This window comes from Triturus cristatus, chromosome 12 (assembly GCF_964204655.1).
Source record: "Triturus cristatus chromosome 12, aTriCri1.1, whole genome shotgun sequence".
NCBI classification, from domain to species: Eukaryota; Metazoa; Chordata; class Amphibia; order Caudata; family Salamandridae; genus Triturus; species Triturus cristatus.
Genome location: NC_140595.1, coordinates 82763050 through 82787256, shown reverse-complemented (window position 1 = coordinate 82787256; position 24207 = coordinate 82763050). Strand labels below are relative to the sequence as shown.

Here is a 24207-nt window from a genome sequence, read left to right as displayed (position 1 = left end):
CACACCCACTTCAGCAACCCCAACCTGCTAAAGCCATTCCGAACCCCCCAAAGCAACGCCCAAAGATACAACATATCTGAAAAACAGTTTTGGGGAACACCCATCGGGGAGCACTGGGGCACCAGTACCCTCCCAGATTGAACAGGAGGTGGACCGAGAGCATTTTGGACATTGTTCCCGCCCAATCACCCGTAACAACAATCAACAAGCATGTCAGGACATTCTCAAGAATAATATCAAATCTTATCTGCATAGTCAGAGTCCAGGTCAGCAGATCAGAGAGCCGCTGCAATTGTAGTGAAGTCTGTATCACCAGTGCTCAGTTCGGAAATAGAGAATAACCGAGCCTCGGTACCAGATGCCTATCAGATTTGTTACGGTTGTCATTCCAGGCCTTGCTGCGAGGACCCATCCATGTCGTCATTTGATGGGCGGGAGGCCTCACGTTTTTTCCGCTTGAGAGTCTTCGCGTAGTCCAGCGCCGATCTTGGGGTGGTGAAAATCTTCGATTTGCCATCAATGTCTATGCGAAGTCTCGCGGGGTACAGCATTGCATAGTGGATGTTTTTGGCAATACGTTTTTGGGCCGGTTGATATTCCTTCCGTGCTGCTTGCACTGTCGCTGTAAAATCCGGGTAGAAGGCCAGAGAGTTTCCCTCGTGAGTTAAGTTATCTTTCTCCCTAGTCAGGGATAAAATGGTATTCCGGTCTCTAATTCAGCAGCCGCACACTGATGGGTCACGGAGGAACACCTGTCTGAGGACGGCCAGCCAGCGAGCAGTGCGCTCGTTCTACTGTCTGCATCTGTGATCAACTCTCCGCCCCAAAGATCATCTGCAGCAGAGACTCCACGTATGCCTCGAGACGGCCAATGTTGGTGGATTCTGGCAATCCAGCGATGCGAATGTTGTTACGCCTGGATCTAGCCTCCAAATCCTCGTTCTTGGCCTGTATCACGGCCAGCACCTTCTCCATGGCGAGGGTTTTTTCGGCTGTTTGTTGTAGTCCAGCATCACATATGCGGGTTTACGCTTCTCTCAGGCGCACCGCGTGCTTGTCCAATTTTGTGGACATGTGATCCATTCTTGGCTTCAGATTGTTTATCTTGCCATCAATAGAGTGCATACTGGTCTGTATGGCAAGAAGTGTCTTTTCGATTGCAGCTAGGGTGTCTGAAGGAGCGTTAACTACTGAATCCGAAGCAGCTTGTTGTTGTGATTTGCTAGATTTGTATGGCTCGAATGTCAAGCTGGGCTGATTCCGCTCAGTTTTTCCCATCTTCAAGCCTGTCCGCAGTAAGTTACTGAGAGGCACGAAAAGTTGTGCAACAGGTAACAGTCCAGATGCTCACCGCGACCGTGCTTCATGCCAGTTGCAAAGGGTACAATTATAGAGCAGACCCAGACACACTGCAGTATCAGGGCTCGGATGGCAGGTCTGTCTCAGTGTCCAGCATAGACAGTAGGTCGTGTGGTGTCACAATGCCCTGCTGTGTGGCACCAGTAAATCATTAGTTAGCACAGGACCTGTGAGCAGTTCCGGGCATCACTGCGGCACGATTGGGATCCGGAGGAGGCGGGTGGTGTTAGCAGCGACCTCGCTCGGCTCTGATACGATCTCGCAGGCCAAGAGCCGCTCCGTGGCTCACCTAAATGAGCCCCAGCACTGCCACATTCACCGAAGGGGCCGTAGTCCCAGCGTGAGTCAATGAGGTGTTCTATTCACGATGCGACTGGGACGAGGTCCTTAAATCCGATCCAGAAGCCGCCCACTGCGACCGCCAGGCTCTGTTCGCGCCGGCCTGCCAGGTATTTCACACCACGTTTCTCACTGGGCTCGTTGAGCCGTTAGTCAGCCCGCGTTAGGTTTCATTACCGGGATGGCAAAGTGTATATCACCAAATACATTGCATGCAAGTTCCTGGACTGCCAGGTATTTCACACCACGTTTCTCACTGGGCTCGTTGAGCCGTTAGCCCGCGTTAGGTTTCATCACCGCGGATGGCAAAGTGTATATCACCAAATACATTGCATGCAAGTTTCTGGACTGGCTATCACCTCTTACGTAGGCCATGACTGTAAGAATGCCGCTCTGTGGCTGCAGTCCGGGTGACCGTTATGATGCAGTCTTCCTGCTGGACCGCGCTTCACCCAGCACATCCGGCGTCTCGGCTATCTACGGCAGCACCCGCGAAGGAATTCTCTCCCTATGAGTGCGCTCTCCAAAGCCCGAGTCGATATGAACGACCTCTGGCTGCACCCACCCGTGGGGTTCTTCAGTACGGAGGCGAATCCGTCGCGTTACATTTGCTGCTTCACTCACCGTGGTCGTGCGTACCAAGTCCTACCCAGCGGTGATTACCATTCAGATTGAGCCCCGCGTGCTGGTACTAGGATCCTTCACTGAGCTCCAACGCAGGGTACAGCAGCCGCCATAGCTCCCATCTCTGAGCTCTAGTCGATCAGCGCCGCCATCTTGAGACCACAGGCCCGCATCATGAGTTTTCGTTTCTCTCCCTGTTTTGGGCGGCCGGCGCCCATACCTGCAGATCTTCAGCAGTCTGGGGCGATTACCAGCCGAGCCTCGTGGTTTGTGGGCGATAGATAAAGCAGGAACAGCAGGATTTTTAGTGATTATAGGCTCCGTCCAGCGGAGCTGTGCTTTCACACAGCCATCTCGCTATGCGCCCTCTAGCACCCCCCTGCTCATCAAGTTATTATTTTATTTATATATTTTACAATATTTTTTTGCTGGTGAATTAGGTGAGAAATAGGGGATTGGGCACATCATTGCTATAGGTAGCTACGGGAAAAAGCAGGTTTTCAATGGGACTTCGGAAGTTGGATATAAGTAGTCCTTAAACCTTTGACTTTTTTGGACCCCCCCCCCCCCTAATCATTACTGGTATCCAGGAACTTTCACTGAATCATTATTGGAATCCGGGGACCACCACTGAACCATTACTGGAATCAGAGGACCCCCACTAATTCATTAGTGGAATCCAGCGACCCCACTGATTCATTGATTGATTCTGGGCCCACAGCCTTAGCAGTTTCCATGATTTGAATTGCAAAGCAATACACAAAAACAGGGATAATCATTCATCAAACAAAGATTAAAATGATGAAATATATTATTCAATTCACAAGCAAGTATAAATTTAATTTTAATGGGAGTGCTGGCTGCTTTCGGAATTCACTTGAGACTCCGGTTGTCCATACTATTCTGTTTGATGCACTTGCACGGCTCCCACCAATCAATCTGAGGAAGCCAACTCCATTTTTAGTCACCAATTTCAAATTTCTTCAACTTTACGGAACTTTTTTAAATGTTCAGTTTTACTTTTTGCTTTTTTATTTACATGCACTGTATTAATCTGTTAATATTACTTCTTTTTTAAGCAGTTGTGGCAGACCCCCAGGGATCCCCAAACTATAGGTTAAGAACCATTACTTTAGTTAATTGTAACACATAAATGATCTTTTCACAGGCATAGGACAGTTGTGTGTGCTTTTTTTTAATGTTTATTGATCTTCAATCTCATGGTGTTCTGGCTGAAGGCTGTGCTGAAAGCCACTGGAGATGGTGGACCCCCCGTCATGTGTGTCAGCCCGGCTGAGACAGCCTCGTGGGCTGGCGTCCGTCTAATTGCAGCCGGACCAGAGTACTTCACAGGTCTTTAAAAGACCATTTACTCGTTAATGTGGCTTTTGTTGTGTTTTCACCCCTTCTTACAGCCACTCTGCCTATGGCTGGAAGACCTAGCGCCTAACCCCCCTGAAATCTTTTTCAGCCCCCCCCCCCCCCCCCCCCCCCCCGAAATTTGGCTCTAGTTGCCCGCCTGGTGTACTTCACCATGTTTTGGTAAATTATATGGCTACTTTTGAAGGTGGTATGTTCCAGCAAGGGGTGCCAGTGGAGGTCCATCAGGATGTGGGCAATGTGGTCATATTTCTTTAGTTCCAATATGTAGAATACCTTTAGGCGGAACAGTATTGTCTGCGAGGTAGTGGAGCAGGGTGTTTCCACCATCCAGATGTGAGAGTACAAGGACGTGAGCAGCAGTTTTCTGGGAGGAACGTTTGCACTTTCATCATTACAGTGTTGGTACCAGGCTGTCTGTTTTCTTGGCAGCAAGTTCCTGGAGGGTGAGGTTGGTGTCTAGGATGGATACAAGTGACTTGGCACTGGGGGGAAAGTTAGAATTCAAAGCCATCCAGGTTCATACCATTGATCCAGGTTTGTGTTATTTCCTCTTGTTGTCTTGGCAAATAAGTGGAAGTCTGTCTTGGTTGGGATGAGTGTCCGGTAGTTGCTGGACATCGAGGTCTGAATGGGGTTCAGGCTGTGTTTGATATTTGGAGCAGAGGAGACTTTAAGGTAAAGCTGGGTTTCGTTGGCGTATTGATGAATGTGGATGCTGTCATCAGTAAATGGAGTCCAAAGGGGGACCACGTAGTAGTTGAAGCTGCCAGCGGTTCCCCTGGAGACTCCGCTGGTGATGGGGATCTTCTGAGACCTGGACTTGCCTATGTGAACAAACTAATGTTGGTTGGAAGGGTAAGAGGAGAACCATTGAAAGACCCTAACCGTGAAACCCATTTGAGACTGAAGGGTGTGGATAAAGGTGGGATGATCGACGGTGTTGAAGGCAGCTGAGAGATCCAGCAATAGCAGGAGCCAGACATCCCCCTCATCTGTGATCAGGTGGGAGTTGTGAACGAGTGCTGTAGCGTGGTCTAAAGCCAGTCTGGCAGTCTTGCAGGAGATTGTTGAAGTTGATGTGATCTTGCTGAGCGTAGACTGCTTTTTCAGTGATCTTGCTGATAAAAGGTAGTTAAATGAGGGGCTGGTGGTCTAATGCAGGTTTCTTTAGGAGTGTGTGATGGGGGTAGGGTGATGAACTACTTCAGAACAGCCCTATGGAAACCTGCCAATATAACTCAGCAGTCGGCGTCGGTAGAAGGACTTCATTCATGAACAGCCAGCATTGACCCAGTGCCCAGCATGGTGCCTAGAAGTGTAGTTTCAGTATCCTTCCGAGCCAGAAGGAGGTAGCACAGTGCTCACTGATGGTAGCAGGCACTGTTCCCGCGGATCTCGCACTGGCCCAGTTTTCTGGGTAGACTGTGGTGGTGGAAGAGCGTCCTTTTTTGCGACTCATTTATGTTGTCCAGTGTTCCCTGTGGTGTTTAAAATTGAAATAGCAGAGCACAGCACATTTAAGAGTTCAAACTGACTGACAAACAGATATTGATTTATTTTCAAACGCTGATCAGTCAATATGGCACAGTCTTTATCATAGATGAGTCGTTTCAACAGATTGTTGACACGAAGGTGAAACAACAGAACAGCCCAGTCTTTCACGTAGGTGAAACAGAACAGCCGACACGTGTTTCGTTGTTATTACGACTTTTTTAAGGCTTGAACGCAGCGGTCAAAAGCGTGTACTCTCGGCGAAGTCAACATCGTAGTGGTGTGCTTAAGGTCAGTAACATAGAACTACTCCTATTCTTTGCTTGAGTCGTAGGATTAGAAAGTGCCAGATGGTCACTTGATTCGTACACAGGCAGGAAAAACTCAGAACTTGTCGCTGAGTAGGGGCCAAAGTCTCAGGCCCTCAGGAAGTATAGTAAGCTTCCTCCACAATCCCGTACAGCACGGCTCCCCGCCTAAACTCAAATCGTATGCTGTGGTGTCAGAGGGTCACTGATCCCTCTCAGCCCATTCGGACCCAGTATTCGCTCTCTGACAGGTTATTCCCGAACAAGGCCCTTTTTACCAGTACTGAAATTAGATTGGCTTTTTCTCCCAAGACCGCACGCCAGAGCCAAATTCTTTACCCTCTGAATCCGCATGATACCAATTGCATGTTATATTTCGGGGGTTATTAGGACCGGACCCTACAGAGCTCACTTGTGAAATAAATCTTTGAGAGGGGGACTATAATTTTCATGTACGTGGAAAGTCTGCACCCAGGACTGGGGTGCTGCTGTGTTCAAGTGATGACAAGTCTCGTCTTGCACCATGTGGCCTTACTCGCTCAACTAAATCTTTAGATGTGTCATTGTGCCGTTTGTTGTGTCATTTTTCTAATGAAAAAAATGGATTTTTCTTGTGATTTAAATTAGCAGAAGAGTAGTTTAAAACCAGCCTATTCCACTCCTACATTAGGCTGAACCCATGGCTCTGTACCCATGGCTATCAGCAAGTACTTTAAGGTTTTTTTTAAACAACGATTCTCGAAAATAGTTCTACAGCAAAACTAATGCTACAGGTGTCTTAATTCTTTCTGCTCTTTCACCCAGCATTGGACCTTATTGTACCACTCGATCATCTATAGGGCCGTCATTCTTAAGCCGAAGCAGAGCCCTCCTTATGCCTATAAATTTTTTTTAAATCACCCTCTCGCTGTCCCTATACGCTGCATAAGGCCTTCATTTTACCCCCACACCCATCACAGGGCCTTTCTTAGTTCAGCATTTCCTGTTTGGAGCTTTCTTTCTGATTCTTTACTCAGAAAAGGGCCTATTTCTGCCCACTCGCCATTCATGGGTCCCCCTTTTGCCCCTTCACCTTGCATAGAGCCCTCATTCAGCCTTTTCTTTTCCTACAGCACTGTGGTAGTTTGCTGACCCTTACCCAGCACAGAATCCTCTTTCAACTGGTTCATCTTCTCAAGTCCCATTCAGTGCCCTTCCACACAGTACAGGGCTTTTTTTGCCCTCTAGCTTTCATAATGATTCCCTCTGCCTCTCTCTCACAACAACCCCCGGCCTGTCCCCTTAATCGTGCGCGGACTCCTCGTTCTGCCCTTTCAACCCACATTAATTCCTCTTTTAGTCCCCTTGATCACTACACACTAGTCCTCATGATGCCTTTCTAGCATTCTAGAGTTCCTCTTTTCCCGTGTATTTTTCTTACAAATGTATTTATTTATCAAGTTTTTTTATAGGGCGAATTTGACCCGAAGGTATCAGAGCGCTTTACAGAGTTAGCACTGCAGCAATTGCACGAGTTACATAGAGAGTAAATAAGAATCTATAGTAACGGTATAAAAAAGACATACATAAACATTAGACAGTAGGGTATGTAAAACGATATAGCAGCAATAGCACAAGTTACAAAAAAAGTAAATAAAATACGTGTTAACCATCTATAAAAGAAGTATACATTAGTCAGTGGATATGTAAACGATATAGTTCTGAGGTAGTTATGGTTGGGTGTTACATGGGTGGTGAGAGTAGAGGCCTGCCCAGTTTTGGCCCCGAGTTAGTGGTGCACAAAGTTACATGGAGGGTGTGGGGTAGAAGGAGCAGGTGCAAGATTGTTCTTTCCTAAATTTGGGCACAATTAGGAGTGGACTGTTAGAGCTCCAAAGAGGCCTCTTTTGTCCAGTTTTTGATTGTTTGTTTTCAAGGTAGACTGGTTATTCCGTGTAGAGAGCTTGGTCTGTTATGCAGGCAGTTTTGAGTATACATCTTGCCTCTGTTGGTAGCCAGTTGAGTTTCTTGAGAGTGGGCGTGATGTGGTCAAAGCAGCTCTCCATGTGTAGTCTGGCCACTCCGTGGAGTGTAGCTTTCAGAGGGGCTAAGTGTGTGTTTATAGCGCCTGTGAATGTTGCGTTACTATAGTCCAGCTTGGAGAGGACTAAGGATTGCACCACAGTCTTTAGGTCTTCAATGGGGATGAAGTTTTTTTTTTTTTTTTTTTAGGGGTTTTTCAACATGTAGAAGGCACTTTTAGCTGAATCATTAATATGCTCTTTCATGTTCAGGTTTTTGTCAAGTGTAATCCCCAGAGATTTGACAGAGTTGGAGATGGATAATTTGCAGTTTAATGCAATGAGGTTGTCGAGCCAAATACGGGAAAGGACCTTTCTTTCCATTGGGTGAACAGGAGTTCGGTTTTGCTGTTCTCGTAGACCTTCAGTCACTTCATTCCTTTCACCCTCCAGGTTCTGTTTTTAACTCTTCATCTTTAATCTCTCCTCTCAACCAAGCACAGCTGTTTCTTTTTTTGTTTTTTATCCTCCAATCTGAAGTTATCCTTCTGTCTTTCCAGTCTGATCCTGCCTTCCCTATCCCCGGTGCCACCTGCGACTGTTGTGCTTGTGTTCCCTCAAAACCTTGCTCACTTTAATCTTGCGGGGATCATCTTTTGATTTTTCTATACTGTAGAAGTGTGTTTTTTTTTTTTTTTTTGCTCCATTCTCCAGTCATCCAGTATCTTGTCCTGTGTTTTTTCACCTTCTCCATCTTCTGTCTAACAATGTCAGGTTTTCTCTCTTCCTTTATTCTCTGACCAACATTCTTGCTTTCCTCGTAGACCTGCGGACGCTCGCTCACATCTATCCTGGGGAAGAGTAACTTGAAGTTTGCTGGGATGCCAATCACGCTCACCATCTCCACAAGTAGCCTCAATCTTATGGCCTCTGACTGCAAGCAGGTGAGCCGTGGTGGTGGTTGTGTGGAGGGAGGGTGGGAAGTTTGAAGTGAAACTACAAATTTGGACTCCTGCAGCTGTGCCTGTCTCTTGTATACATATTCTCATTCATCAAACTTTGTGGTACATGTTTTAGTGACTTTAGATGGATGAGTGGACCCTGCTGTGATTCGACCAGGTCTCTCTGCCCGGGTGTTAACCTATAAGATCCGTCTCAACTTTTACTCTTAGGTCTGTGCACTTTCCTGGCAAGCCTAGACCACTTGCTAGCTCATAAATCCACTGCCTTTGCATAGAGTGTTCATACATTTTTTGTTTGAGTCCTCCCAAATTGAGTTCCATTAGGTCCTGTGATTTGTCCTCTCAATGCATGGACTGTTTTCTTCTTCACTCCCTTTTCTCAAATGCAAGAACTTACAAGTTATACTTTTTTGTTCTGCGTTTTCTTTGACAGATCATTGCTAACCACCATATGCAGTCCATCTCCTTTGCCTCAGGAGGTGACCCGGTAAGTACACCATTTGATCACTCCGATGTGTAGTTTCTCACCGGCTCCAGTAAACCAATGTGATCAAATGTTCAAATAAAATGTATGTATGTGCTAGGGGCTGCCTGGCACTACCTGATAATAGGCCTTAGTAATACGTTATCAAGTAAGGCGTAACCCTGAACACCACTACTGGGTTACCTTTAGCCAGTTCTCCAAGCTGCTGTGCAGATAGATGACGAGTGGTTTCCTTATGGTATGAGCCTCTTGCCCATCGCCATCCTAGTTCTCTGATGTTATGGTCGAGTTGGGCTACTCTGCAATCTCCAGAGGCTGCCGTATAAAAGAAACTGCAATAAGCGTTAGGCTGCTGTTACTAATGTATGTAGTAAACTGTCTTGTTAATCTTACGTTCTCGAACTTAAGATATATTTGTATATTTTGCATTTATAAATAGTCTATAAACTTGTATTATCTCTTTGAAATATGCTCTAGAGCTGTGCTTAGAAAACCTCTCTGCTGTAGCAAGACTGCCTGAATTTAATTTAATGCTGCTGTTACGTACCTGTGTGACTCGATGCTTATATTCGCTGTTTCAAGATGGTGGCTGGAGTGCTCTCCATTCCTCCGTTTTGTATCTACGGATACAATTTTGGTTCTATAAGGCGAGCTTGGGTGTTCTGCTGCTGCTTTAGCCCAACACCGGTTATGTTCTGTTGAGTATAAAGGTCTTCTGTGTCTGAGATAGTGATGTTAATTGTGGGCTTAAGGGGTTTATAGTTGACCAATAGCTACAATACTTGCAGCTGCTGATGGCGATTGCTGTACGCTGGCTGCCCATGAGCCCAGTGATGAGCTCGAGGACTTTCACTTCAGAGGCTGCCTCTCCGGCCCTTGCCCTCTGTATGCTAGGGACACGCGCTTCACGTATTCCCCTACAGACCTCCTCCCTTGGCACTACTCTGTCAGGGCCCTAATGGTAGGTCAGGAAAATGAGTAATGTCCCCATGCAAAAACAGCAGTGATTCAGGCTCCAGATTTAGCGGCAGAAGCACAGTGAGTAAAAAGGAGAATAGTTAATCAGACTAAATAGTTTGTGAAAACAACTAGTTTTTATAGCATTTCAGTGACGAGCAGACAATTTGGATTTGTGGTTATTGAAAAGGGTTAAGACCCTGGAGATCCATCTAGTCTGTCTGAATGCCATAGACCTGTGGACCCTACTCTTGGAATTGTTCAAAGACTACCAGGTTCAGAGAGTCTGCCAGTTTCCTTGTGATAAAAACACCCGGGCCCATTTGATCTGCCTATGTCTTCCAAAAGACAACCTGAGGACCATCCAGTCTATACATTCCCTCCAGTGTGGGATCTTGGATCCGCCCTCCCTGGACATGTCCTGTAGGGAAGGACTGCTGGTTCGTCCAGTCTGCCTTTCCCATCTGGAGCAGGATCCACCGGCCCATGCAGTCTACTTAGTTGGCTACAAAGTAGGACACAACAGCCCTTTATTTTTTTCTTTCCTTGCTGCTGTGCTACCTTCGACTCTATTTAGCCTCCTACTCTGCTCTATTTCCTCTTACACTGATTGGTTCCCTTTGTCTTCCAGAGGCCATTTTGAGCTGTCTTACGAATAATTGGGATAAGATTTTTTTTTTAAAAGTGCGTTGCATGTCAAGTGCTTACTCCTTAATCCTATGTGGTTGCATTTGAGTGATGAAGTAATAGCTAGAGAGAATGTAAAATATCTCTAATTTCTTCTGAATTGCGATTGCCTTCTAAGTGTTTAATCCGGCTTCAGTTGTTGTGGTTACTTCTTTTTAGGTCTGGCTTAAGAGCATTCTGCTTCTACATATTGTTACCAATACTACATCACATTGTATACAGCAAACAAATTATTTTTTTGTTTTGCTTTTTTCATTGCTGCAGGTCTTTTACTAATATTTTAGTCGGGACCTGCATTTTGCGTACTGGTGCACTCTACATCAACTGATAAGCAAGCATTGACAAAGTCAATACGTTTTGCTTTTCAATATGCCATCACCAAATGCGGGTTGCTTACTTTCACACAATGCGAGTGCTTGTTTAATGAGTTGGTGGGCCACTGAATTTAAGCATGTAAAATATAATCTGCAACTTGTTTTGAGAGCCAGGAGGGCCAAAAGTGCCCACATTGAATCCTTTACTGAACTAACATTTTTGCAGTATGTCTTAACTGAGGTGCAGGTATCGGGCTTTAGAAGATGTCGGCTTCGTGTGTCGCTGAGTAGTTTGCTTTACATGTGGGGGGTTATGTTCATAGCCAAATATTCGTATTCCAGTCGTTTGCTAGACAGTCGTTCACGATTTGTGACTTCCAAAATGTCTATACTAGCAATTTTCAACCGATTCCCTTATCCACAGTGTGAAAGTAAAGTCTTCTTTCCACCACGCTTGCATTAAATGTTGTTTTTCTGTTTCATCATCTAGGACACTGCTGAATATGTCGCCTACGTTGCCAAAGATCCAGTGAATCAAAGAGGTGCGTTGATAAGTGATGGGCTTGGGGGTTCGACAACGGCTAGCTCAAGGTTTTTTAATATTTTTGTACTCCTAAAATGGACTGCTTAGAATGGAGGAATGGTGGATGCTTGATGTACACTGCCTGGTGGGAAGAGGTGTTTAGAGAGGAGTCATAGAAAGCACAAACTTTCTTGGCTTTTAGTGCCTTAGCCGTCCTAAAGAGTTGTGGCTTCCCCATATTTTCTAGTTTTTGGGAGAGGTAAAAGGGTTCAGATTGGGGCCACAAGTCTTTATTTTTAAAGAGACAGTAGAAAGAACTAAATGTACCAGAAAGGAGGAACATTGGGCGCTGTCTTTCATGAAGATGTTCGGTGTCTGTTTTCAGCGTGCCATATTTTGGAGTGTCAGGAGGGCCTGGCTCAGGATGTGATCAGCACCATTGGACAAGCCTTCGAGCTGCGGTTCAAGCAGTACCTGAAGAACCCACCGAAGCTGGTCACGCCCCACGACAGGTAGACGCGAGGGCGATGCTTGCGTATGAAAGGATATTATGTGAATAGTGAATGACTTGTCTTGGAATGGAATTGGGCGTCTATCCTGTAGTGAAGAGCTCCCATACACTCCCGGGGTTTAAAAATATGTATGAACCATATAGTGTGGAGGCTGCCTTGTTTCTCTGGTTTTGTGTCCAGCTTAAAATGCAAGTAAAACTTCTCTAAAACCAAAAAGCGCTGCAGAAGAATCCATTCAGCATCTCTCATCACATTTGTTCATTATATGCAGATTAACACACATGCCATACAGAATGCATCATTTGGTTTTTAATATCTATACCTGCATAACTAATATCGCATATGTGATTAGTAACGCCTTCATGTAACCATGCCGGTATGAATCCGTATATTTTCTGCTTTTTTATGGCATGTTAAAATCCACACAAAATTAATAAATACTTGTTCGATATATTTAATATATCCCGAAGTGGAGTTCTTCATTTTTTTTTTTTTAATGTCAAGGTTTATTACTGCATTGAGAAAGCTAGTCAGCTGTTTTTAACTTGCCGTAAATACTCTAAAAAAAAAAATATGATAAATGCTTTCCGGTCAAATATAATCTAGGCAAAGTGGTGTTGGGCTGGAATTCTAATAGTAAGCATGCGCTTCAGAAACCTTCTCTTGGTCATCAGTGACATAATAGCAAAAGCTCTCACAGAGGAAAAAAAAAGCATTAATTGTAGATGCCATGGTACAATGTTTATTGATGCAATAGCAAACCGTAGTGTGTGACATCAGAGTAACAGGAGGAGGAATCCACTGCAAAATGTGCAAATTAGTACACCAAAGACGAGTGCACTGGGTATTGTTGGAACACGGATGAATAAAGTGCCTTGCCACGGTGGCCCCAGGCATCCAGTAAAGGTCTGGTCCCAGTTTGCAGGCTAAGGGAAGGAGGAGCAGTACAATATTAAATTCAAAATAAATGTAATGCGTGCATTGCAAAATAACCAAATTTGTGAGATCTGTATAACATTGCAGCCTAATTGTTGGTGTTTTCCAGGTATGTATGGGGCCTGTTTTTGCAAAAATCTAGCAGTAACCCGTAACACTGAACAAAAAAAAGTAATTCAGATCAAGTTTCAGCAGCTAAGTCCCCATTATAGTCTTTCCTCTGTTTAAGAAACTCTTGACCATTTTCACTATGGGTAAATAGAAGTCTTCCAGTCATGTTGAAATCACAATTTAGCAGGAAACAGTAGAGCTGCATCCAGGTCCAACAGCCTGTAACTCTTGCTGTCTCAACAATGTAGTGTGCTCCGGGTTGAGGCAATTATGAAGTCCTCTACGATTAAGTCCTATTCCTGTTTCCAGCAGCGAGCTGGAATGTGTGCATTCAATTTTGGGCCACCTTACTTCACCACACTGTTACCATAACCTTATCCAGTTGTGTTTTTCGGTGACATTGCAGTGATGCTTATGACCTCAAAGTTTGATGCAGGAGCCCCTCCAAAACTCTTGTTTCCAAGACGCACTGGTCCTCCCGGCTCCTTTGCTTGCAAGAGTGGGAAAGCCAGGAAGCCACCTGCGGAACAGTTCCTGTTGGAACAGTTTTCCTTCCAGAGCCAGCTGAATGATATATGGGGCTCTGGATACAGACCTATCCCTATTCTGATGTCCCTCTATTCATAACACTTACACTTGACCTAGGTACACTTTGAGCCGAGTCGCACTACCGAGCAATAATTGCACAGCTCTTGTGATGCGACCTGGCGAGTTGCTTGCACCGTGAATGATGTGCCAAGCCTGCACCGTGCAACGGTGGTATTCAGAAGATTCACAACTATGCTGCTTTTTAATATTCATGAAGCAGGATTTCAAGCAAAGGCTGAAAATTCAGAAATGGAAGCCTGTTGGGGTGCCTTCAATACAGCAACTAACACTGAAAGGGGCAGGGGTGCATTTGTGATAGCAGATGACATTTTAAAGCAGCAGGGTGGAAATACCAGTCTCCGATTACCCTGAGTGAAGCTGGTTTTGATTATGGGAGTTCGGGGCAGTAACCTCGTCCCTCAGAACATTTTGGGAAAAAAACAGACCAATTGAGAATTTATGCTATAGTTCCATCAGCCTTGGTCCTGCTTCAATAGGACGAGTCCGGCGCAATCTGCCAAGCCAGATGCCCCCTGATGGCGAACGCTTGCAGCTCCAGATCAGTCCCTGCCTATTTGGGCCACAACATTAGGGGTGCAGCTTGAGTCCTATGTCACGGAGAGCAGTTTTATTAAGAAGGTTGATACATTCCCTGTGGTGGCTGTAATAGAATAGCCACAGAATGTCATGAATGGGCTCTGAGTTGGGCTATAATGGATTCTATGTCCTGCATATCTAAGGCTCCAGCTTCAGTTCAGGAAGGCATACACACTCACTCAGGAGTGTGCACTCATTAGCAGAGAGCTTGTACACAAGCAGAAGAGTGTACACAGTGCACTCACTGGATGCAAAAGAGCACAGTGTTGCAGGGGGGCACATAGAATCATACAGATAGTGGCCACCCCGCTGCACATGACCAAGCAGTAGGCCTATAGGGACTAGCCACAAGAGCAAACACATAAGGACACACTTAGCACAGGATGCAACATGTACCAGTAGTTGCACATACTCTGATACACACAAGGGGAGAGCATAGGATATCCTGCATCCGACATATTCATGCACACCATAATATTCTAGCAGCTGTGCAGGCTGTAGATACTAGCATTAGGTCTAATAAACATGGACATGCATCCCCACAGTTGAGAAAACCGTGGTGTCTTCCTGCAGTTTACAAGCACATCAAAAAATGCACACAGAATGTGGGCTCGTGTGCTATCTGATGAATGGTGTGGTGTACCCACTGATAAAGATAACATAAGGCAACCACATGTGCGTACCAAAAACAATGCGTACAACAGCCAAGAGGCAGCACTCTGCAAAGTACGCACAGATAGAAATAAGCATGCATAACTGGCTGAGTGGTGTACACCGTCAGTTAAGATGGAAACTTGGACAATGTCCTTGAATTCACTCGAACAACCTTCACAAGCGAGCTGTGCACACAGTGGTAAAGAAGCAATTCTTGGTCCAGTTCGAGTTGGAATCCGTTCTATATGCTCATAAGAAACTTGTGGATGGATGTGCGGCCTTGCTCTCGGGGTATTGCGTACATTTCTGATGGTAAAAGGATTGCCCTAAAACTTTGAGGATGGCTCTGCATTTGGTTTTGTAATGTATGGGGTGGCAGAAGCAATTTTATGCCAGGACAGGAGGAGCCCTTTATGCATTCAGGGATTCCTTATTCTGTTTTCTCTCCAGAATGGCAGGTTTCGATGGTTCTGCCTGGGATGAGGAAGAGGAGGAACCTCCAGATCACCAGTACTACAATGACTTCCCTGGGAAGGAGCCTCCCATCGGGGGTGTGGTCGACATGCGGCTGCGAGATGGCCCAGGCGTGGGGCAGGCACGGCCCCCTGCGTCTGGACAGCTCCCCAATCACCTGGGAGCCACACTGGTGAGTGTGACCTGCTGCTAGGCCCAATTACATTTGAAGGCCCCAGTGGCTATTGCTTGTTTCAGACGGATCATGATCTTACTCCTTACTTTTTTGCAGCCTGTCGGTCAGATGTCTGGCGGAGATTACGATAGCCGGAAGCAGCACCCTCCTGTGCAAGGTATGTGACCCAGGGTAATTGCTGAAAGTTGGTCGATCAGATGTATAATATTGTTTTCATATTTCAGAGTCCCTTATGATGGCACGGCTCAAGCACATTTGTTTGCCATAAAAAGAAACCGATAATCGGCATTTTGGCCCATTCAGCATCCTGCCTCATTCAGAAGTTCCCCTACTTTGTTTCTGATCATATTGGTCTAAAACAACTCCTAATTGGTGATGATTTTCTTTAACTTAATGACAGCTGGATTGAAAAGGGACCTTTTGATCACAGCAGCCTACTAGGTGTGTTCAAATTCAGTATGGCCAGGTATGAGGATCTCCGAGAGACCGCTTGACTGCTTCCATTAAAAAGATACAACCCACTTCTCACTGGTCTTGAAATATTTTCATCCTGGTCTTGCAGTAGCATAACTCTCCATTGAGGAGAGGCAGGTCATTTGTTGTTTGACAATAGCAGAAAATCTTTACTACCAGAAATGTTATCCAGAGGAACTTGAACCTTGCAGGCTATGTCTGTGGAGACCTAAAGAGGCAATAGATGTATTTGTGCTTTTAATCACACCAGTACCAGTAGTGGAGAAACTAAACCAGTGGTACACAGTGTTTGTAGCAAGTGCAGCTGTAGAGCACATGCTTTGCACACTCCTGCCATTTAGTGATGGGCCAGAAACAATACTATAGCTGTAATATACAGCTACACAGATATATAGTATGTTACAAATCACGCATTCTGAATGATGCTTGTAACCGCAGATTCCTCAGCTTTTAGAATCTTGTCAGAAGCTTTCATAGCGGTGCTCCTGTGTGCTGCTATGTGGCGCTGTGCGGCACTGCATTGACTTTGTTCCAACATAGAAGAGATGACCGGAGGTGCATACAAGTGCGCTCCGTCAGTGCCTTTCTTTCCACGCCCTCTAATGTGGATTTGGATGTGCTCTTCCTATTTCTCATAGGTTTGACACATTTTTTTCTTCAAAAAGGTTTGATAACCAGTGTGTGTGCAAGGGAACAGTGTCACCTTCTGACACTTAATGGTTCAAGCCATGCAGTAACTGTCCTAAACAAATGGCAGTGGCAGCCCCTAACGAGGAGTGCCTTTGGTGTTTGAACTCTGGGCATGTTTCAAAGTTGTGTGAGGAATGCACAATCTTCAACCAAAAGGCGATCTGGGACCCCGAGCGAAGCTGTAAGTCTCCAAACATTGGAAGAAATCGCGCAAGTCCTGCTCCAGCTCAAAGTCGAGGACACGGACTCCTTCCCGTTCCCGAGGCCATTTCTTCAAAACGTTCTTGTTGTGGTCAAAGTCTTCTGTTAAGTCACACTCGAACTGGAAACACAAGAAGGCCAAGTGGGGCACTTCCCCATTCTGCCCCTCCCTATCTCCAGAGAAGTCCCTAGGGCGTCAATGTGCTACTTCTTCTTGCTCCCGATCTTCCACCTAGGAGCTGATTCCACAGTTGGTGGCAATACACCTTAAGTTCCCTGGGTCGTCTCCAACAACGCAGCAGATCGAGGCCTTTTAGGGAGGCCATGTTTTGCATCTTTGGCACTCTTCCGATTCCCTCTTGTGTACCTTCAGGCCCCAAGAATTCGCCTTGGCCTTTATTTGGGTTCTCACCTGCAGATCTGTCCTTTGCACCATATGTGCTGTTGGCACTGAAAGAGGACCTTTTACCTATGCTGCTGCGGACTCCTTACAGACTTTTCTTGGCTCTGACTGAGGTCCCATGCGGATGCATGTGACCTAAGCACAGTCGGATTTATGTAAAAAACTGCCTCTTCTGCATAGCTGTTCGAAGGTGCTCCGCCAGCTTTTTGGCTCAGATTCTGACAAGAGCCTGCCACCACTTAGAGATCACCGGGGAGATGACTGGGATGACTTACCCCCACGTTATGATGATGAGCAAGTATGCATAGACTTGCAGGTGGCCAATAAACGCTATAATCCACCGCCATCTTCCAATGATGGGGAGAACCCTGGCTCGATCTCCCCTCCTCTCAAACGACCAGTGTCAAAAAATGTATGCACTGGAGTTACGAAGAAGGCTCTATCTGAGAGATGCACTCCAGCTAGAGTGGAGCATGTGACTCCTGTATACATTATTGCCACTACCTCTACCTCTTAGCCCATAGTTCTGAAAATGATCAAGAATGACCTGGCCCCAGTCATCCTTGTGTCTCCGGATTGGCCTAGGAGAGTGTGGTACCTGGATCTTCTGGGCAGGAGCATCTGTCCCGTTGATCAGGCTTCCACTTCAGGAGAATCTTCTGTCCCAGCAGGCGGACAGGGTTCTGCACCAGTACATGTACAATTTACACCTTCATGTGTGAAGATTAAGTGGTGGCAGTTGACTGCATTCAATCTACCTTCTGAGGTTGTGGATGTTATCCTTGCTGCACCCCTCTACAAGGTCTATTTATTACAGACGCTGGGACAAATTTGTGGCCTGATGAGTCTGCATGCAACAGGACACCTTACGACAAACTCAATGTTTTGTTTTCTTTTGTTTTCGGCCCAGCAAGGCCTCTGGTTGCTTACAATTAAATGTTATTTGTTGGCCCTCAATGCCTTTTTGCTTTTGATGGACCAGCCGTCCTTGTTTAAATCACCTGTTGTGATGAGGTACATATAAGGTTTAATAGTCTTTTCCTCTCGAACCTTTTTTGATGCAACAGTGGAAATCTTAATTTGAACTAGACTTTCCTTCTGTGGATCACCTCCGAGCTGATGCACAACTGTTAGTTTCGTCTTTTGACTCCGAAGACTGTCTTCCTTGTTGTGATTACCTCTGCTTGTCACATGAGTGAGCTTTGGGCTCTCGCGGTGCAGCCACCCTACAACGCCTTTTTTTTTCCAAGATAAAACTGTTGGTAAGGACCAAGGCAGCCCTTTTGCCAAAAGTCGGAACTCCTTTTCACATTGGGCAAGCCATCCCCTGTCTGAAAAAACAGGAGGAGAGACTTCATTTGTTGGACACCAAAAGAGCTTTTAGCTGATACATCGATTGCACCAAAGACCATTGGGTGGATAATATCAATTTGGATAGTCCTCTGCATTAAGAACTGCAAATTTGCCAAGAAGCAGCCTCCAGAAGGACTTTGGTCCATTCCACCAGGGCCAAAGCTGATACCAGTGCGCTGGCACGTAGAATGCCTTTTGTGGATATTTCTCAGACTGCGACCTGGGCGTCACTCCACATGCTCAAAAATTGCTAACTGCTTCCTTGACAGCCAGGTGTGACTAGGAGGGCAAGGGAGGACTTTTGATCTGAGCCCATTCCACAGATCTCCCACCCTTCCTGGGCAGGTACTACGTTGGTATCTATTCTAAAGGTGAGGAATCTGAGGTTAGATATATCCATCAGCAGTTCAAGTTGCTCACCTTCGGTAATGCTCTTTCTGATGGATATTCTATATAATGGTGATTCCTCAGTGCTTTGCCACTGTAGAGGGGTCACTTTTCCCATCTAAAAAGGTTCAAAATTAGAGACCTGAACCTTTAATTGTTTTTTGGGTCCTAGTTCGAGGTTGCAAACAGTCAGGAAATAAACTGACATTAAAAGGCTGGGTTGGTGCTTATATGCAACACATCTGGTCACTTCCAGGGTGGAACCAAGTCAGCAAGGAGTCAGGCATGTGCGAGAGCACTGCTATGAAAGCTTCTGGATCGAGCCTGGCACCTTGGGATAGCCAGACATATCTCCAAGGGCTTGTATGATGAAATGCACCACTATCAAATGGCGTACAGGAAGATTACCTCCTCTGCTCTAGGCTGCAGGACTGGGACTGTCACTCGAACCTTGGTCTTCGGAAGGGTGTGTCTTTGATAATGGGAGACAAAATCCTGCCCTAGTTTGCAGGAGGAAAACTGCATTCACCCCCTGGCTGTTAGGAGTGTAAATTATTGGTAGGGTAGGTGATGCTCCAACCCTGTTTTCAAGGAGGCGCTGTTCAGCTCTGGTGTTTAGAAGGGAGGAAACTACTCCAGGCGTGTAAAATGGAGAAAAGACTACCTCTGCTTGGACCGAAGTGTGGTATAATGCATGGCTTTTTATCACAGTTGAATGGTAGGTGAAATAATCTGCTGCTATTGAAGTGGTATTTTCTGCTTGTGGCTTATATTCTTCACATGTTCTATTCTCCCAAAAAGTCATTGGTGCCTAAACTAAGAGTGTTTCTATGTGTATGCTACAGATCTGAAAAGATCCTTCTGAAAACATCTGCATTTTCTCTTCTGCATAGGGCGAGAGAAGTATTCAGTCACCTCAACGCCTGCTAACAAACCACCTAATCGTGGGGAAGTGTTCGATGATCCATCTTATGTGAACGTGCAGAACCTGGAGAAGTCTCGCCAGGCCGCACCTGGGGGTGCCTGCGCCACCAATGGCAATATACAACGGGATATCTTTGATATGAGTGAGTGCCGGCGGTTTTGTGAGTGAGAGTGGGACCACTGTGTGATTAGTAGGCATTAGAGGGAGGAGTATGAGGCGAGTCTGTGACTCCTCAAATTGTAGGAAAGCTTACTGATGTTTTACTATTGAAAGGCAGAAGGCCCTCCCCGTTAGTGATCACTCGGCACTGAACAGGGGAGGGTGAGAATGCACTGAGACTCCTCTGTATTAAAAGGATGGAAACGTTGCGATTCCTCCACATTGAGACGAGGACATCCTTGCGATTCTTTGTCTTTGAAAGAGACCCTTGATTGGGGCATCTTTTTCATTCTACAGGTTTGAAAGATGATGCATGGTTTGATGCTGGTTTCAGAATGGGCTATACACATGTCGCTGGTGTAGGCAATGTTACTGTTTGGTGCTTTTTTTGTGTGCATGTTTTAGCTGTTGACCCTGCTTTTTTGTTTAGAGCCTTTTGAAGATGCACTGCGGGTCCCCCCTGTAGCGCAGGCAATGGCTTCCATGGAAGAACAGCTAAAGTGTGAACCCTGGTACCACGGGAAGATGAGCCGGAAAGATGCTGAGAAGCTCCTTAAGGGAAACGGGGATTTCCTGGTGCGGGAGAGCACCACCACCCCCGGTCAGTATGTCTTGACGGGGCTTCAGAACTCTCAGCACAAGCACCTTCTTCTTGTGGATCCTGAAGGAGTGGTGAGTCAGTCTAACATGTGTCGAAGGCTTGTGTCCGGCTGCAATACCTTTTGGTTTTTCTGCTCACTACTTCCATTCTCTCCAATTACAGGTCCGGACCAAGGATCACCGGTTTGAGAGCGTCAGTCATCTCATCAGCTACCACATGGACAATCATTTGCCCATCATTTCGTCTGGCAGTGAAATGAGCCTTCAGCAGCCTGTCGAGAGGAGAGTATGAACTCTAGCGGAGTTTGTGAATCTGTCCATCCTTGAGCCGAAGTGACTCCATTGTGTGCTTCTCCTGTGGCTGGTGGAACGGGGATCTTCATTGAACACTTCCACGGCTATCTCTTTGCTGATTAAGAGTATCGGCTTCTACCCAGCAGTGCTCTGTGTCCAGACACTTTACTGTGTGCACCTGGGTGCTTTTTCCTTGTCACTGTTTCTTGCACTCTACTGCCACACCTGCACTCGTTGAGAAGTTTCGCACATCTTCCTCTTGGGATCACTTCCTTCGAAAGAAGCGACCCGAGTCTCTAGTGCGCTTCAGAAAACCGCTGTGACTTTTGTTCACAGAGAGTGATGCAACACAGAGTTGGAAGCCCTTGGACATATCTCAGCCCAGGCGCCTCTCTTGCTACAATGTTCCAGACAGACCACTTCTTCCAGGGAAGGAGGCTTCAAACCCAAATGCCAGAGATGGAACACCAGAAAAGAAAGAATCCTTGTACCTTGGGGAGAATTGAAAGAGTACCCTCTAGCCCGCTATGGATTTGGAAGTCAGGCCTTCCGATTACTAAATCGTTCCTCTCCGCACCAGTTCTGTTCTGTTATTAGCACAAGCACATGTCACTAGGGTTGCACCTGCTTTCCACACTTTGGAACCTTGCCTGGAAGTGTTGGATTCTTCAGAGGCAACACAGCTTCATCCAAAGGCACTTTTTAGGTGTTTGGTTGGTCTGCATGCTATAGACGAGTTTGAAATTCTAATTTCTTAAGATCTAGGCATTCATTCCCCCTGTTTTTGCCAGCTGGCTGATAGTACTGTTTTTCCTTTCCCATTATCTGAACAAAATGTTTGCCGTTTTCAGATATTTTTATGTTGGTTTTAAACCAATGAAAATAAGCTGCTACAAAGTGTAAAAACCGGATCGGCTCAATTAGTTGGCGTCCGCTGCAAGCTTTGATTCAGCATAGTAGACTGGTCGATTTTGCTTGCAGGCATTTAATCAGCGAATTGGATATTATTGTTTTTATTTTTTAGTCGATTTTTGTGACCAATGTGGCCTTTTAATTCTACCAACTTGCTTTGCTGCTTATGTTTTGAATCCAGTGTAAATTAATTAATTGGGCTGATTTGGGTTGCAACCTTTTAGCCAAACTTTTACTTTGCAGATTTTCTCTTTATCCATGAATTATCCAGTTAAGTCCATTCATTTTTATTGAATTTGATCAGGATATTTGGTTGCATCTAATGCATCTTTTACTTCTCTGTGGAGTCCACTCAGCCCAGATGTAAGACACTACTGTCTTTTTTTGTTTGTGAGATTTTTTTCTCTAAGTTCTTGCATGCGAGTGTAAACCAAAACGAGAAAAGTTAAATGACTTTTCCATTTGCGGATCAGTGACAGATGTAGGTACCAACAGTACTTGATGCTGGGATTAGAACTTGTATCTTTGGGTTCTGCAGTGGGCGACTTGCCACCAGGTTTTAGCGGTGGACTTACTGTATGCAAGAACAACAGGACTGTTGGCTTCACGGTGGATCACTGTGCACTGGCATTTATTTACTTATTTTGAGTTTCCTTGAATGCCTACTTGGTTGGTCTTCTTGTTGCGTATACCCTGGGTGAGTACAAGGGGCACTCCTGAGTGTGAAGAAAGCAATGTGTTTCCCAAAAGCACAACCCATTTTGCTTCATTTCTGTCAACTGGTGACTGAGATCATGTGCCTTTTTTTTCCTCTAGGACTTTGCTATTCCCTGCACAGTTACTTTCACAAAAGCGTCCCACTTTAGCAAACTAGATTTATCCTATAAGAAGAAACAACATGGTGGCCTTCATCAGGAAGGTGGCAAACCAGTGAAGATGACTTTGGGGCTGAAGGTGGCTGCTCCTTCATCCTGGTCACCCACCAGGAGCTGCATAGTGACGAATGAGCTAAGGAGCGGTCACCATGCGTTCAATAGAATCCAAGAGTTGCGTGCCACAATCCCGCAGGCACGTGTTGTTTTCTTGGTGGCTGTGCAACTACTTCAGCAGCTGGCATAAAGCTTTCCATAACCTAAGCCCTTCGGTGTTGTGCCCAAGCATTGGACCCCACATCTAAACACAGTGAACCAACAGCAGGTTGTCCTCTCGCTGTTGTGAGCACAATATTGACTGTTCATTTTTTTAATTTTGTTAAATGTGCATTTACACAACTTGTAGATGTAACCAACATCCGAAAAGGAACTCTTCGGGGTTTGCTGTTTTATGTAAACTCTACAAAAGCGAAGATGGAGCTATAGGGTCAGGTAATCTCCAGTTGACGCTGAGCATTGTCCGTCTCTGGATGTGGACAGTCGCGAGTGGTTTCAGACGTTGTTCGCTGAGGGGATGTTTTAGTGTTGCACCTCCTTTTGAAAATCGCTCTTGTGACATTGACCCTGTAGGACACTTTCAATGCACTCCTCCCTTTCTTTGCCACATATGAACATCACCTTACACTCCAGTTTTCTATGTTAGGGAAGGGACGCATTCCTCATACAGAGTATATTACATTTTACGATAACCTAGCTAAGAAAAAGGGCCACTTTACTCATATTCAGGCCATCCCCTTGGTAGCCCTGTGACTGGAGCCGTGGGGGGTGTCCCAGAGGAACCGGTCTACAGCTTGCCAGAAGGCAAAAACACTCATTTTCTTTGAGGACTGTCATTCTCCACACGCTCACTCCCCTGATCCATCCATCCGTCTTCCCTCTTGAAGTGTAAATCAGTTTGTATACTTCTCTCGCATGCACATCCTTATACCAAAGTGTAGCTGTCATGCCTTTACATATCATAGCAGCACTTTGTAGTTGTCTTCACAATATATTCTAAATGACTATTAGTTGATTTTATGAATTTGAATTGTTTGTTTACTGGTATTATTTTATTTTTCTTTGTATTTTTCTATTTCATTTGTTAATGGGCCTTGATTATACCAAAGGAAAAACACAATGCATATTAAAGGCAGTATTTCTTTAAGAAAATCAGCTTCTCCATGTCTTTTTTTTTTTGGTAGTATAATGTGGTTTCTAGGGAAGGGCTGCAGCCGTACACATTTATAGGCCCTGGATGATGAAGCAGCCATCATAAAGGCAATTGCAGCACCGAGTCAAGTTTTCTTTGTTAGCTAACTGTAGCTGCTTCCATGGTGGAGGTTTATGTATGTTTACAACTTAGATTGTTTTTGTTCCCGCTGTCGGATTCGGATGTATCTTCAAGTGCTCAGGTACCACC

At 45.5% G+C, this 24207-nt stretch overlaps 1 protein-coding gene across 5 annotated transcripts in view; it reads left to right on the top strand.

Moving 5' to 3' along the window:
• SHC1 (SHC adaptor protein 1) overlaps positions 1–23957 on the top strand; it is a 127588-nt gene extending 103631 nt beyond the window's left edge. For all 5 annotated transcript variants that reach the window (XM_085638750.1, XM_085638752.1, XM_085638751.1 and 2 more), the window contains 9 exons: positions 8329–8448; positions 8900–8953; positions 11399–11450; positions 11817–11943; positions 15280–15475; positions 15575–15635; positions 19880–20053; positions 20501–20742; positions 20834–23957. In XM_085638750.1, coding sequence (XP_085494876.1) covers positions 8329–8448; positions 8900–8953; positions 11399–11450; positions 11817–11943; positions 15280–15475; positions 15575–15635; positions 19880–20053; positions 20501–20742; positions 20834–20962 — 1155 coding nt within the window. In that variant the 3' untranslated portion in view covers positions 20963–23957. The remainder of the gene's footprint in view (positions 1–8328; positions 8449–8899; positions 8954–11398; positions 11451–11816; positions 11944–15279; positions 15476–15574; positions 15636–19879; positions 20054–20500; positions 20743–20833) is intronic.
• The last annotated feature ends 250 nt before the right edge of the window (positions 23958–24207 follow it).